The 17,266-nt window shown below is 38.7% G+C and overlaps 1 protein-coding gene across 7 annotated transcripts in view; it reads left to right on the top strand.

The window, feature by feature from the left end:
- LOC133618812 (phosphatase and actin regulator 1-like) overlaps positions 1–17,266 on the top strand; it is a 105,018-nt gene that overhangs the window by 62,371 nt on the left and 25,381 nt on the right. For all 7 annotated transcript variants that reach the window (XM_061979550.2, XM_072915189.1, XM_061979546.2 and 4 more), the window contains exons 5-7: positions 924–1,269; positions 8,446–8,639; positions 13,252–13,408. In XM_061979550.2, the coding sequence (XP_061835534.1) occupies positions 924–1,269; positions 8,446–8,639; positions 13,252–13,408 (697 nt within the window). The remainder of the gene's footprint in view (positions 1–923; positions 1,270–8,445; positions 8,640–13,251; positions 13,409–17,266) is intronic.

Genomic DNA, 17,266 nt, shown 5'->3' with positions numbered 1-17,266 from the left:
TGCTTTCATATCCTGGTTAGATATAATTACTGAATACAATTAAAATCAAGAATACCTACTAAATCACTGTTAATATTTGAATGGGCCCCGAGATCAAAAAGGTTAAGGACTCCTAGATTATTCCCATTTACCTGCATTGTTTGCCGCCTTGTACTAGCAGTTTTTCCACTATTTAGAATGTCCAAAAAGTGAAATACATGTGTTCTTGTATCCCATGCACTGCAAATTATTTGCCACTTGCCAAGATTTTTCAAATTGTATTACTCTAGTAATTTCCCTGGTTTTAAGGGTTACCGGTAGTAACTTTGTTTTTAAGTCATTGACTAAGCTTAATTTTAGCATTAACACTTGTATTTTTTTCTATTCTAGTTTAAACATTTTGAAAATAACTGTTCAAATAAGATATGTTGGTTTCCCCCCCACATAGAAAATCTTGTTCAAAGATTCTGCAACATTTCAAGGATGCTCAATTCAAGAATTGTGAGTTGAATAATGCTTGTTTCCAGAATAAAATACTTCCTTTTATCTTAAAAGTCCTGATATACACATCTTAATTTAGGACGTCTTACCAAGTAAAATGATCTGTCCATGCATCCAGTTAATTTCACTGGTTTTTAGTACTTTTCCTAAAATCTCAAATTTTGTATCTTGTTTTTTGACAGTCCTTTTTTGCAGTATTTTAAACAGTTTTTTGCTTTATGGTCGTGCAGTATTAATCGTTTTAATTAGATTCTCCTGTTGTGAGGTCAGCTGGGCCGTCATTGTCAATCCGTCAGTCAGCGCAAAGTAACATTAGGCTGACCTAATTCCATCACTATGTGTCTGAGCGCCACTAATTTGTGTGTCTAAACAAAACCAGGTGTACGGTATGTATTTGTGTGTAAAAGCTAACCAAGTTTCAACTTTTTTTTTTCGATCCTTAGATTCTTGCCAGCCAATGAAGTTTCCCTGCATGCCCGGGACAAAGCACTCTCCTCCCCTCCCTCCCAAGAAAGTCATGATTTGCATGCCCTCGGGGGGTCAGGACCGCTCCTCTTCCTCGTCTCCATCGCCCAACCCCCTCAGCGCTCTCTCCCAGAAGTGCGGCCTCGGCCAGGTCTTGCCGAGCCACCACGGCACCCTGCTGCCCTCACATCTCGCCGCCTTGTCCGCTCTCCACCAGAACCACGGCCACCCCCTTCAGCTGCAGTACGGCAGCTTGCACGCTCCCAGCCGCATCATCGAGGAGCTCAATAAAGCCCTGGCGCTGTCCATGCAGAGGTTTGAGAGGTTAGTGGCCGCCAGACAGGATTATGGATCAGTGTTTGGCATCACCTGATGAGCCACTTGCTCTAATCTGGACATCAACACACTTCAAGTAGCAAATAACATGCTACTCATTGGGTGTTAATTTGTCTTCTACAAAAGCTGTGAAGTTGGCACGTTGTGTAAATGGTAAATAAAAACAGAATACAATAATTTGCAAATCCTTTTCAACTTATATTCAATTGAATAGACTGCAAAGACAAGATATTTAATGTTCGAACAGAGAAACTTTTTTTTTTTTTTTTCAAATTATCATTAATTTAGAATTTAATGGCAGCAACCCATTGCAAAAAAGTTGTCAGAGGGGCATTTTTACCACTGTGTTACATGGCCTTTCCTTTTAACAACACTCAGTAAACTTTTGGGAACCGAGGAGACCAATTTTTGAAGCTTTTCAGGTGGAATTCTTTCCCATTCTTGCTTGATGTACATCTTAAGTTGTTCAACGGTCCGGGGTCTCCGTTGTGGTATTTTAGGCTTCATAATGCGCCACACATTTTCAATGGGAGACAGGTCTGGACTACAGGCAGGCCAGTCTCGTACCCGCACTCCTTTTCTACTGATCCACGCTGTTGTAACACGTGCAGAATGTGGCTTGGCTTTGTCTTGCTGAAATAAGCAGGGGCGTCCATTAAAAATATGTTGCTTAGATAGCAACATGTGTTGCTCCAAAACCTGTATGTACCTTTCAGCATTAATGGTGCCTTCACAGATGTGTAAGTTACCCATGTCTTGGGCACTAATACACCCCCATACCATCACAGGTGCTGGATTTTGAATTTTGCGCCTAGAACAGTCCGGATGGTTCTTTTCCTCTTTGGTCCACAGGACGCGGCGTCCACAGTTTTACAAAACAATTTGAAATGTGGACTCGTCAGACCAAATAACACTTTTCCACTTTGCATCAGTCGGCGGCGTTTTGGGGTGTTGTTGATGAATGGCTTTGGCTTTGCATAGTAGAGTTTTAACTTACACTTACAGATGTAGCAACCAACTGTAGTTACTGACAGTGGTTTTCTGAAGTGTTCCTGAGCCCATGTGGTGATATCCTTTACACACTGATGTCGCTTTTTGATGCAGTACTGTCTGAGGAATCAGAGGTCACGGGCATTGCCGCTTATGTGCAGTGACTTCTCCAAATTCTCTGAACCATTTGATGATATTACGGACCGTAGATGGTGAAATCCCTAAATTCCTTGCAATAGCTCATTGAGAAATGTTGTTCTTAAACTGTTGGACAATTTGCTCACACATTTGTTCACAAAGTGGTGACCCTAGCCCAATCCTTGTTTGTGAATGACTGAGTATTTCATGGAAGCTGCTTTTATTCCCCAATCATGGCACCCACCTGTTCCCAATTAATCCGTTTACCTGTGGGATGTACCAAATAAGTGTTTGATGAGCATTCCCCAACTTTCTCAGTCTTTTTTGCCACTTGTGCCAGCTTTTTCGAAACATGTTGCAGGCATCAAATTTCAAATGAGCTATTATTTGCAAAAAATAACAAAGGGTTTCGAACGTTAAATATATTGTCTTTGCAGTCTATTCAATTGAATATAGGTTGAAAAGGATTTGCAAATCATTGTATTCTGTTTTTATTTACCATTTACACAACGTGCCAACTTCACTGGTTTTTGGTTTTGAAATATCAAACACACTCTGGAGTTATTGGGGTTATGACGTGCTTGTTTGGGCTCCAAAATCAACACTATTTCACAACACAGGGCAGCGCGGCCTAATTCATTTGAACTAAATGTTGGTATGGGCGCAAGTGGGCGGCGTAGGCGTTCTTCCAACAAGTCAGCCTGACATAACGCGATCAGCTGCTCTTTACAAGAGCGCCTATCTTCCGGTTTGGAGAGAGAGAGGGGAAAAAAAGGGACAGTACCGGTATATCAGATTGGCTCTTATCTTACATCACGGGGGAGGGGGTCTCGGTGTTACCAAAAGCCATTTGGGTAGGGATGGAAGGAAGTAACAGTCATGACGTCGCGTACATATAGTCTGAAAGCTTGTAAAGGTTATGTAATGTCCAGACATCATAAGATGAAAGCAGAGCCACTCTTTAATGTGAATGATAAGATGTGAACATGCATGTAAATCACAGGCCCGCTACATCATTTTGTGGCCCGTGAAAGCCTGGAAAAAATGAGTTAATAAAGTACTTTATCTTTTCTTATCTTGTTTTTTTCATTTTGATATTTAAAAATAACATGCATGCAATTTCATATCTTTTAAACTTTAATTGTATCTAATAATGCAGCAAAATATTACATTCCAAAACATTTTTTGTTAAAATAAAAATAAATACTTTAATATCTGCTTGACTTATACTTTCATTGTAAGTTACCCATCAAACTGTACACTGTAAAAATGACAATATATTTTAAGGTAGAATTCTGGGGATTTAGCTGCCATTTTTTTATCGTACAAAAAACTTTTATACCGTTTTTCAATATACATTAACACACTATAAAAACAACAATAGATTTTACTGTGGGAAAACTGGCAGCTCTGTTGCATGAATTTTTTGTAAAAGAAAAAAAATATTTATATATATGTATATATATATATATATATATATATATATATATATACACAGTCGTGGTCAAAAGTTTACATACACTTGTAAAGAACATAATGTCATGGCTGTCTTGAGTTTCCAATCATTTCTACAACTCTTATTTTTTTGTGAGCGTGATTGGAGCACATAATTGTTGGTCACAAAAAACATTCATGAAGTTTGGTTCTTTTATGAATTTATTATGGGTCTCCTGAAAATGTGACCAAATCTGCTGGGTCAAAAGTATACATACAACAATGTTAATATTTGGTTACATGTCCCTTGGCAAGTTTCACTGCAATAAGGCGCTTGGTAGCCATCCACAAGCTTCTGGCAAGCGTCTGGTTGAATGTTAGACCAATCTTCTTGACAAAATTGTGGCAGTTCAGCTAAATGTGTTGGTTTTCTGACATGGATTTGTTTCTTCAGCATTGTCCACATGTTCTCAATGGGGTTTAAGTCAGGACTTTGGGAAGGCCATTCTAAAACCTTAATTCTAGCCTGATTTAGCCATTCCTTTACCACTTTTGACGTGTGTTTGGGGTCATTGTCCTCTTGAAACACCCAACTGCACCCAAGACCCAACCTCAGGACTGATTATTTTAGGTTGTCCTGATGAAATTGGAGGTAATCTTCCTTTTTCATTGTCTCATTTACTCTCTGTAAAGCACCATTTCTATTGGCAGCAAAACAGGCCCAGAGCATAACACTACCACCACCATGCTTGACGGTAGGAATGATGTTCCTGGGATTAAAGGCCCCCCCCTTTTCTCCTCCAAACATAACAGCTCAATTTTTGTTTCATCTGACCGCAGAACTTTCCTCCAGAAGGTCTTATCTTTGTCCATGTGATGTCACACGTCAAAAGTGGTAAAGGAATGGCTAACTCAGGCTAGAATTAAGGTTTTAGAATGGCCTTCCCAAAGTCCCGACTTAAACATGTGGACAATGCTGAAGAAACAAGTCCATGTCAGAAAACCAACAAATTTAGCTGAACTGCACCAATTTTGTCAAGAGGAGTGGTCAAAAATTCAACCAGAAGCTTTTGGATGGCTACCAAAAGCGCCTTATTGCAGTGAAACTTGCCAAGGGACATGTAACCAAATATTAACATTGCTGTATGTATACTTTTGACCCAGCAGAATTGGTCACATTTTCAGTAGACCCATAATAAATTCATAAAAGAACCAAACTTCATGAATGTTTTTTGTGACCAACAAGTATGTGCTCCAATCACTCTATCACAAAAAAATAAGAGTTGTACAAATGATTGGAAACTCAAGACAGCCATGACATTATGTTCTTTACAAGTGTATGTAAACTTTTGACCATGACTGTATATATGTTTTTTTAAACTAAAACTGGTAAAATTCTGGAGATTGAGCTGGCAGTTTTTTGCAGTAAAATCTGAAGATTTTTTTTTAACAGTGTATGTAAAATAAGATTCAAATAATCAAAAGCATTGGCAATTATAAACATGTAGTGTACAGGTATACATTTATATTGATATACTATTCACTATTACAATCGGCCCTCTGAGAGCCACCATAACTGCAATGTGGCCCTCTATGAAAACAAGTTTGACATGCCTGATGTTAATGATTTGTTTTTTACTACCAGCTTTATATTTCCATTTAAAAATGATATATTAGACTATTTAATTTCAATATCCTTGGTGAATAATAATGATCATCATAATGACGAATGTAGGCATGAACAAAGGTGTACCATTTGATGCTTATTCTAAAAAGGTTTTTACCTTGGCAAAGGTCGGGTCTGTACTGCAGTGTCATTGACGGCGACTGAATAGGATTACAGTATGGTGAATGCGCTAATTATAGGCACGGCGTTCATTTTGTATTTATGATAATTGGGAAGGCTATTAGGCTTAATTGGGTATAATTTGAAAACTCACAAAATATCCTCCGTAGAACCAGCGTCCTCTACTGGGATATTTTGAATCTGAAAGGTGTATCTCTGACAAATGTCCACTGCAGAGTACGGTATTTAACAACATATTTTAACCTCAATAATGATTCAGAGGGCATGAAGAGGTGGAAAGGAAAATGTAGCGCTTTTTCCTCACATGGTCATTAGCAAGTATTTTGCACAGCACAGAAGAAACCGAACCAATAATGTAATGAATTTGTGATGTTGCGATCACGCCAATTCATGCAAATTCGACCAATCCTAGTGAATTAAGGGCGGCCTTGCAACTTTGTCCAATCCCCGCAATTTCCCTGCACATTTTGGCCAATCAAATTTGTCCCAGAAGCAACTCTTTAAGCCAGGGGTGTCAGACTTGTTTTCTTAAAAGGCTGCATCGCAGTAATGGCTGCTTGTATATTAAATACATGTATAATGATGATTGCCTCATTATTACCATTAGCATTTGATTCCATGGATAACTTGCTTTGAAATCATTAGTCCAGGTGACCAGCAGATGTCTAAGTATTTATTTTTTATATTCATATTAATCTCGATGCTCAAAACACCTTGTTGCATGATCAGATATTAAAGTTTAGAAGATATGTAAGATATAAGGAAACGTACATTTAGCAAGAAAGATGAAGTGCTGTATTGATGCACATTATTTTCAGGCTTCTGCGGGCCACATTAAATGACTTCTTGGGCCACATTAGAGGATTTTGTGAGCAATGTTATCGTGCATCTGCAGAGTATTCACAGTGCTTCACTTTTTCCAAATTGTTTTTATGTTACAGCCTTATTACAAAATACAATGCATCCGTTTGTGTCCTCAAAATTCGACACACATTACAACCATAATGACAATGTCAAAATGTTTTTTTTGTTTTTATTTTTAGATTTATAACCAGATATTAACAATAAATGAACAAGTGTATTAATAATCATTTTTTACAGCTTGCTCCTCATAATTTTTACAAAATAATAGAATGATAAATAACACAATATGTTACTGCATACGTCAACAGACAGGAGCTTTTGTTTGTTTACTTACTACTAAAAGACAAGTTGTCTAGTATGTTCACTATTTTATTTAAGGACAAAATTGTTCTTCGATTGCAATAAGAAACATATGTTTAATGTACCCTAAGATTTTTTGTTAAAATAAAGCCGCCAATGCAATTTTTTGTGGTCCCCTTTATTTAGAAAGGTATCAAAAAGTATCGAAATATATTTTGGTATTTTGGTACCTGGACAACCCTCGTCACAACGGTATGGCAAGTAGCACAACCAACATTCTAAAGCTCGATGAAGCTGCTGGATGCTGACCACTCATGATACTTCAAATGCAGGTAGTATCATCTTATGGAGGTTGCCTACAGCCACGACAGTTAACGTCAATGTTTTTGCCATTCTTCCTAATTAAATACCCTGTTTGCTTTTGGAGACTCCATCCATCCATCCATTTTCTACCGCTTATTCCCTTCGTGAGACTGAATGCAAAAAGCTTTGCATGACTGGACAGTATGTAACAGACTTGTCCTTAACATCTCAAAAACAAAAAGTATTATATTGGGGACTAGGCAAGGGTTATCTTGTGACCCAAAGTTGGATTTGAGGCTAGGTATTTCAATAGTTCAACAGGTCAGAAGTGCCAAGCTCCTTGGAGTGATGCTGGACTGCACTCTATCCTGGTCAAATGATATCAGTGATATACTGTAGTTACAAAGATGGGAAGGGCTGTTGGTATTTCCAGGAAATGTGCTGCTTTTGTTGATCCACCTCTTCTTTGTCAGATTGTTAAGAGTTTTGTCTTGTGTCATCTTGACTATTGTTCTACAGTCTGGGCGTCTGCTGCAAGTGGTGAGATCAGTAAGCTCCAGAATAGGGCAGCAAGGCTGGTTCTTGGTTGTTCACTAAGAACCAATGTGAACCAAATGCATGCTTCTCTTTCCTGGCTAACCGTGCAGAACAGGTTGTCAGCTAATACTCTTATATTGTTCAAATCAGTAATCGGTAGTAAAACGCCTGCTTTTCTCATGGCCCAAATAGTTCACAGTAGCACTATACATAATCACAATACCAGGGCGTCCAGTGAGGGGCATTTTGTACTCCCTCGTCCCAGGAAGAATGCTTTGCGGAAATCTTTTATTTATAGATCTTTATCGCTCTGGAATAACCTGCCTTGAATTCTCACTGGCATTGAAAGTAAACAGGTTTTTAAAAAGTGAAGTGAAGTGAATTATATTTTAATTGGCGCTTTTCTCTAGTGACTCAAAGCACTTTATAAACTTTGTGAATCCACACCAAAAAAAAGAGTCTTTAAATTAGTTTGCTCGTTGATGATTTGTCTGGTTTTATATTGTGTAGTTATATTTATATGGTAATTATTATTCTGTGACTGTAAAGTGTTTGCTTGGTTTCTTATTGATGCTTTTTTTTTTTTTTTTTTTCTGTATTGTGTAGTTATAATTATATGCTTTTACTTGTAATTGTATTGAATTGTGGACCCCAGGAAGACTAGTCGGTTGTTGAGGCAACCAGCTAATGGGGATCCTTAATAAAAATAAAAATCAAATAGAGGTGTCAATTGGAGGGTTTAGGTTTGGTTCATATTCTGTATGTTTGACGTTTCTCTTTCACTCTTTTAGTTCTGTGTTGCACGGTGGCAGCCAGTGTGCTCCTCTGGACAGAAGAGAGGTGCCGTCCGTGATCATCGACTACGAGGACGATAAGGAGAACATGCCCAATGAGTCGGACTATGAGGATCTGCCCAGCATGTACAAGGACGAGGACGACGTGGAAGACGAGGATGACGACGAGGACGACGACTCCATATTTACAAGTGAGTGAATCAAGCAGCTCGTTCATCTTACTTTTTACTACAAAATATTATCCAAGGGCAATAACTGAACACTCAGGGCTTCTGACACATTCATGGTTTGACCTTCAATGCAGGAACTAAAATTAGCCTCACAGAAGTGTGTCCAGAACTGTGCAGAAACACATTTCCGCTATACTGGCTCTCCTTGGCAAAACTGCTCTAGTGTGTGGAGCTTCTTGTGTATTTCATGCAGTGCGTGCTGTTTTATTTGTTTGTTTTTAACTGAATCCAGGTTGGACTTTTTTTTCTATTTATGAATACAAAATCACATTTCAAAACTCAACAGGTCATTAATATGACGTGATTTCCGAATCTCCATGTGCAAACATCCAGTAAAGTAAAGTACCACTGATAGTCACATACACACTAGGTGTGGTGAAATTACAGTCTGCATTTGACCCGAAATCTATGTAGGGACTTTTATTTTTGTATTTTTATAACCCTATTGGCAAATTGTCAAAACAAGACATGTAACCTCAATGTGAGTTTTTTAAATGTTTGTCTAAAAAAAACGACAACAAGGAAACTTGGGGGAAACAATAATCAGCTCAAATAATATTTAATACAATGTATATCATGTTAAACATAACATTACAGTTTTAAGGAAAATGTGGAGAAACTTCATGAAAAACCTTGGCAGGATAGAAGGAGGTGTTTCTGGGTGTAGCCTATATCAGGATGATTAGCTACAACACTATTGATGGGTCCGGCAACACCGATGCATCAGCGCATGCGTCGACCTCGTAGAGCAAAACCCTGTGTCGGTGCGCGTACCGCTTTTAGAAAGTCACGTGACCGATCATGAGCTGTTTCGGTCACGTGACCGATACGCAAACTGTGTCGCACTGACGCCTCCTCTGTGCCCTGTGAGCGGGTCTTTTCTACAGCCGGAGAATTGAATTAATAACTAAGAAGATAAATCGTCTAAAATTTAATACGTTGGAAAAACGTTTTTTTTTAAAATAAAAATGTGTAAAATTAAATAAATAAATAAATTCCCAGTCCACAAGCATCCTCATTCACAACACTTTCTCTTAGATTTCCATGTTATGATACATTTTGACATTATTCATTGACTGTATCTAAAAAAGATAAAAATATATTTTTATTTAAATGAAGATATGGAATAATCCAAAATGAAATACAATGACTTGGTTTATATTATTGTATATAATAGGTCAGGGGTCCTCAAGTACAAATCTTGAAGGTCCACAAATGTTTTTTTTTAAACAGGCTGGGTCCGTTTATTATCGGTCAAGCTTATATAGTAGCAGGAGGTAAGTAGTTTAACATTTTCTTAAAATTAACAAAAATAAAATAAATATCCAATAAAATACATGAAATATTTTCTTTGAAACAAAAATAAATAAGAACTTTGAAAAAATGTGTCCTCTGCATTTGACCCATCCCTTGATCACACCCTGGGAGGTGAGGGGAGCAGTGGGCAGCAGTGGCGCTGCGCCCGGGAATCATTTTTGGTGATTTAACCCCCAATTCCAAGCCTTGATGCTGAGTGCCAAGCAGGGAAGAATGCTGGTATGAGCTTTTAAACATAACCCGTTAACTGCTGCCAATCAAATGGTGAATAAGATACTCTTTAGGGTTCATATGTTTGTAAATCTGACTGTGATGAAGTCAGTGCCTCACCAGCCATCAACCTCACCGCACGTTACTGCTCTGTTGCTATTTGTTGTTGTGTCATAGATTTAACAAAAATCTTGCTTGATGTTTCATATGACTTTTTCAGCCTTGTGATTTCTTTTTTTCTTAGCTCTGAATCATGAGGAAATGTCTCTTCAAATTTGCGGTGCTCTTTCATATAGTGACGTTTCAGATTTTCACTTTTCACCAGAGCAACAGTACTGTTGCATATTAGACACATTGGTCTGGTACTTGCAATAGGTAGGATGAAAACATATTGCTCTGTCCATTCTTCCTTGAAACGTCGGTTTTCCCTGTCCACCTTTCTTTTACCAGCCTGAGCCAACTTGGAGCATGCCATTGTGATTTGATTCACATTCAGTGACTGACGAGTGAACAGTTAGCGAAGTAGCGATACGACACAACTGTGTGCCTGCAGCGAAAGGTTCCATGCACTGTGCACTGCACATGTGTATGACCCAGGTGGTAACAGCCTATCAGCGCGTCGTTGTGATCGAGATGACAACCCATACCCCGGAATTAGCCAATCAGAGTGGCGTTCTCTCGCTCTCTCTCTCTCTCTCGCTCTCTCTCTCTCTCTCTCTCTCTGAGAGAGAGAGAGAGAGAGAGGGACGGAGTGAGTGAGACACGAGAAGTGTAAACGAAACGTGGAGATATTTGACTAAAAACAACGAAGAACGTTGACTTGCGCTAGCGATAACTCACAGATGAATACAATTGTTATATTTTTTATAATAATTATAATTATAATAATAAAAATACAAAATAAAAATAAAAATTGTTATTATTTTTTTTTTACTATAATTCGTGCTGGGTCCGGACGGACACGTCGCTGGGTCCGGACATGGACCGCGGTCCGCCTGTTGAGGATCACTGTACTAGGTCATAAAATCAGTGTCAGTTGAGTCGGTCCATAGGTTGCCTGTAGGGATTTTTAATGTCCAGCAGATGTCAGTATTTAGTGACACAGTATCGACACAGTATCGATACAGTTTTGCAATGTGTCGAAACGTTTCATGAGGCCTCATCAACCCATCACTATACAACACACAACACTGTGGGGCGACCGCAGAGGCTCAGCAGTTAAGTCCTTGATATATATATTTAATATGTCAACAATTTACTGTCCATCCATTCTTTTTTCTACCGCTTAGTCCCTTCGGGGTCGCGGGGGGGCGCTGGAGCCTATCTCAGCTACAATCGGGCGGAAGGCGGGGTACACCCTGGACAAGTCGCCACCTCATCGCAGGGCCAACACTGGTACCACTTGCTTTTTCTCTTGAGTGGATAGTGAAAACAACAAAAGTATTTTATACATTGGGTCTCGGTTAGTTTTTGCCTCATTCCTCACTTAAAGCATGAGTGAAGAACGCACTACTGACCTGATATGTCTGAAAGAGAAAGAGATGATACGGTATTATCTTCTCACAGAAGCTACCTGGTTGCAACTGGTTGAGGATTAGGGTTGTCTCGATACCAATATTTTGGTACCAGTAGCAAAATGTATTTCGATACTTTTCGATACATTTCTAAATAAAGGAGACCCCAAAAAATTGCATTTTTGGCTTTATTTTAACAAAAGATCTTAGGGTACATTAAACATTTGTTTATTATTGCAATCAAAGAACAAATTTGTCCTTAAATAAAATAGAGAACATACTAGACAACTTGTCTTTTATTAGTAAGTAAACAAACAAAGACTCCTAATTGGTCCGCTGACGTATGCAGTAACATATTGTGTCATTTGTCATTCTATTATTTTGTCAACATCATAAAGGACAAGCTGTAAAAATTGATTATTATTCCACTTGTTCATTTACTGTTAATATCTGCTTATTTTCCGTTTCAACATGTTCTATCTACACTTCTGTTAAAATGTAATAATCACTTATTCTTCTGTGGTTTGATACTTTACATTAGTTTTGGGTGATACCACAGAATTAGGTATCGATCTGATACCAAGTAGTTACAGGATCATACATTGGTCATATTCAAAGTCTTCATGTGTCCAGGGACGTATTTCCTCAGTTTATGAATATAATATGAATTGAAAAGAAAAAATATTTTGTGACAATAAATATTGATGCAATCATAGTAGTATCGACTACATACACTCTTGTACTTGGTATCATTACAGTGAATGTCAGGTGTAGATCCACCCATGGCATTTGTTTGCATTCAGGCGCGCTAGCTTTTGTCAGCAGTGACGCCAGTGAGCTATTGTATCCTCCTACTGTGTGTAGTGAAGCATGATTAGCTATTCCTCGTCCTGCAGGGATGAAACATACTTTATATGTCGCCATGGAGGCGAGGATTAGTGATTTAGAAGTAGCTAAAACACTGCAGACTGCGGATGGATGTTCGCTGCCAACTGGCTAGCCATGTCTTAAAACACCTCTTCCTGAGGGCGTTTAAGTGTTATAACTTCACCTTTATTGTTAGTTTTTAAGCCAAAATGCAATCGTTTTCCCTTTTCTGTCTACACACTGTGTCTGCTTGTAAGTACTCTGTGATTGTGCGCTGCCGAACATGCTCCTGTGCTTGTAAAACCAGCAATGTCACAACGTGACGTCATGCCCGGGAACCGGTACTTTTCAAACAGAGTATAGTACCGTTTTTGATTCTTTAGTACGGCTATACTATACTAGTACCGGTATACTGTACAACCCTATTGAGGATAAATGAACCAACCCCCACCTATTAATGCTTCAGTCACATGCAGGATCTAAAACACTTTTTAACTTTCTATAAAACATTTACAACAATCTGGTAGAGCACTCTTCAAGTTATTTACCCATCCATTATTCAGTGGAGTAAAGGTAAAGGTTTTTTTTTGGTTGCTCCTCCAAAAAGATGTATTGTCCTTGACAAAGTGAGCATTGGTATTCACGCTTCCTGGTCGTGTTTCCAGGCACACTGGCTCAGAAGGTGCTGCGTAAAGACTCTCTGGCCATCAAGCTGAGCAACCGTCCCTCCAAGAGGGAGCTGGAGGAGAAGAACATCCTGCCGGTGCAGACGGACGAGGAGAGGCTGGAGTCCAGGCAGCAGATTGGCACCAAGCTCACCAGGTGAATCACACGAGCGGATGATTTTGTTGTAAGGCAACGCTTTGGAAAAACAGGAAAAAAGTGTATTCTGTCTTAATTCAGACCTCAATTTCCTGTCACACAGAGCTGCTATAAAGCTGATGTGAGCCTTTTTCCCCCTTCTATTCAAGCACTTCTTTATATCCTTTCATGTTTCCGGTTTAACATCTGATAAGGATGAAGGCTTTATCGCCACAAAATGAAGCTCTTAAAATGGTGCTGACCTAATTTTGGCAATGCATCTCCTCTCCTCTCGTCTTCTCTCCGCTCATACACTTTCTTCCTTCCTCCCCCCGTCTCTGAATCACCACTGACTCCTCCACAAGCGATTCACCGACATACAAGCACAAATCGCTGTTGTTTTGGAGATCATACATGATGGATCTTAACGTACATCTGAAGATGAAGCTCTGCAAGATGATATTATGGAAAACAAGCATAGGATATGTGACCTCAGGGGAAAAAAGGAACGTTATCATCCAGAGACGTTGGCGCATAAGTGAGCTTCCCCTCTGTGATTGGAACTGAGTGCAGTGTTCCCAGAAGGCCTGACTGCTTGCTTGTCATCTTCCCAAAAATCTATCTCTTCCTCTCTGCAGCAGCGTCATCATGCACCCATTGCACATTTCACACTTTGGTGCATTCTGCTAACAGCGTTGTGTCCTCTAGGTCAGGGGTCCCCAACCTATTTTCCAACAGGAACCGGTTTAATGTACTGTATTTTCCAGACCGTAGGGCGCACCGGATTATAAAGCGCACTGCCGATGAATGGTCTATTTTCGATCTTTTTTCATATATAAGGCGCACCAGATTATAAGGCGCACTGCCGATGAATGGTCTATTTTCGATCTTTTTTCATATATAAGGCGCACCGGATTATAAGGCGCATTAAAGGAGTCTTTTTTTTTTTTTTTCTAAATGGAAAACACTTCCTTGTGGTCTACGTCAGGGTTCCCCAACCTTTTTCCCACCAGGGACCGTTTTAATGTATGCATTACTTTCACGGACCAGCTTTCTATGTGTGGCAGATAAAAACAGCAAAAAAAATTAGCTTTTGGCTACAATCTGAAAGTTAAGTTGGAGAAAATGCGGTAGTTTATAAATTAACTAGATGAGGCAATTCCTGAAGGAATTGCATGTGAATGCTCCAACGCTGAATGAAGTATGATTGTAAGAATAGTTTGAATGTTGGAATGTTTTAAATGTTCAAGCATTTGAATTTCCAGGAAAACCGGAATTTGGTTTGAAACTTGGGAAAGACTTAGTTTGAATGTCCAGGATGTCCAGAATATATCAAAGGTGGAATGGTTTGAATAGGTTGAAAAATGTTGGAATTGTGGAATTGTGAAAAATTGATAATTCATTTGGAATGGGGAAATTGTCCCTAAAAACTGAGAATTCTTGGAAATGCGGAATATTCTTGTTACAGTTTTTGGAAGGGAGCACACAATTCTTGAACAGGCTGAATATTTTGAAGTTGGAACGGCTTGAGTGGGAGCTGTGGAACTTTGAAAAATGTCCCATTCTTTTCAATGGGAATTTCATGGAAATTTGGGGATTTCGGGAAAAGAGGGAATTTTGGGGAAAATGCAAAGAAATGTGAATGTTCTGAATGAGTTGAAATGGTTGGTGTTGGAATTTCTCAAATCGGTCGAGAAATGTTAAAGTAGTCACATTTTTAATTGAAAAATGGTATGAAGGAATTTTGGGAAAAATTCGAAAAACAACTTTGTTTTTTGTCCTGATTAAGAGCAATATTTTGACGGTGGAACGGTTGAAATGGGTTGAAAAATGTGGAAGGAGTAGTCGCCAAAAAAAGGGTTTGAAAAAAATGTAATTCTGGGAATTCCTGGAATTTTTTTTTAACTTGAAAAAATGATGGTTTCAATGTCCAGGATGAATGGAATATGTTAAAGGTGGAATGGTTTGAATCGGTTGAAAAATGTGGAAATGGTGGAAGTTTGAAAAATGGCCATTTCATTTTGAAAGGGAAAAATGTCCCGGAAAACCTGGAATTCTAGGAAATCTGGGAATTTTAGGGATTTGTCAAGGGAAAGCCCGCGATTGGAATGGTTTGAATCGGATGAAAAAAGTGGAAGGTAGAGCGCGCCAAAATCTGGAGAAGAAGAAGAAGTTGAATAAAAATAGAAGAATTTTGGTGTAGAAAACAATATTAATTGTGTGAATGCTTTGGAGCATTCACACAATTAATGTTTCTGTGCGGCCCGGTAGCAAATGCGTCACAGACCGGTACCGGTCCCCGGACCGGTGGTTGGGGACTACTGGTCTACATAACATGTAATGGTGGTTCTTTGTTCAAAATGTTGCATGGATTGTTTTACAGATCATCTTTCAGCCGCTTTCTAATGATAATATGTCTTACCTTATACACACACCATAATAATACTCTGCTGTTGAAGCACTTTTGCTTAACAAAGTTGTACTAAAACATTTTGATAGATTTTTGAGCGCCGTGTGTAATGTTCTATATTTTCAATGGAACATATAAAATGTCGGTGTTGTTTACTTGAGTCATATTGAAGCCTACATGTATCTCTTATGTGTGACTGCCATTAAATTGCAGTCGACACGTATATCTTTTATGTTTGACTGCCATCTACTGGTCACATTTATCATTACACCATGTACGAAATAAAATTGCTTCGGGGTCGTTAAACACAACCAGAATTATTCCGTAACATTAGGCGCACCGGGTTATAAGGCGCACTGTTGAATTTTGAGGGGGAAAAAAGTTGCGCCTTATAGTCCGGAAAATGGGTCAAACAGAGAGTAATTTCACCACACCTTGTGTGTGTGTGACTATCAGTGGTACTTTAACTTATGATACACTTTTCCACCACTTAAAGAGGTAGTCACCTGAAATAGTTTTCACTTCACAGGTGTGCTTGAATGCCAAGAGTGTGCGAAAAAGTAATCAGAGCTTGAATAGGAAACATGTTTTCAGTTATTTCACCTTTTTTTGTTAAGTACATAACTCCACATGTGTTCATTCATAGTTTTGATGCCTTCAGGGACAATCTACAATGTAAATAGTCATGAAAATAAAGAAAACTAATTGAATGAGAAGGTGTGTGCAAACTTTTGGCCTTTACTGTATTTTATGCACTCACTTAGGCTCCTCTACCCAAATGTACTTCCGGTCGCTTTGATTAATACTCAACCCTTATTTATTGCTGTTAATTTGTAAATTAATTTCGGCATAGTAGGAATTATAAATGTAATATTTTCATAACACATATAACCTGTTAACTACTTTCCAAATAAGTTTTTTTAACATTAAGGAAGCCCTACTCACATGACATAACCACAGTCACCTTTACAAGCCGCAAACTTTACAGCGCAATGTGGGGAAGGACGACTGACTGTATTGCAATACTTACTAGGCTGCAGTCAGCCCTATCGCCCCTCTTGTGTTACATGACTAACATTAAAGACTGAAAAGGGGCCACAAACAAAATCTGGTTTAGGGCCACAAAAAGCCCTAAAGCCTGTCCCAATCCTATCGTCCATGTTAAATGAGCCAGTCAATCGATGACAATAATGTCACAACCCTCCAGTCGATTTGATAACATTTCCACAATGCAGAACAAAAAATATTTGCTGTATATTTAAATAAAAACAAAAGAACAGAAGACAGTCAATTTCCAGTTCTAATCATACTTAGCATTTTTTAAATGTACTTTATCGCTCCTCCGACATTATACCTCTCCGACAGCTTCAATTGCAACCCATCATGCATATTAGGTGATGACCTATATAGACCAGAGGTGTCATGAACCTAAATGACAGTTTTGGACTTGCGGTTATTTTCCTGTGTTT

The sequence above is a fragment of the Nerophis lumbriciformis genome, linkage group LG19 (assembly GCF_033978685.3).
Source record: "Nerophis lumbriciformis linkage group LG19, RoL_Nlum_v2.1, whole genome shotgun sequence".
NCBI lineage: Eukaryota > Metazoa > Chordata > Actinopteri > Syngnathiformes > Syngnathidae > Nerophis > Nerophis lumbriciformis.
Note: the sequence above shows the minus strand (reverse complement) of the source record. Positions and strands in the feature narration are given on the sequence as shown.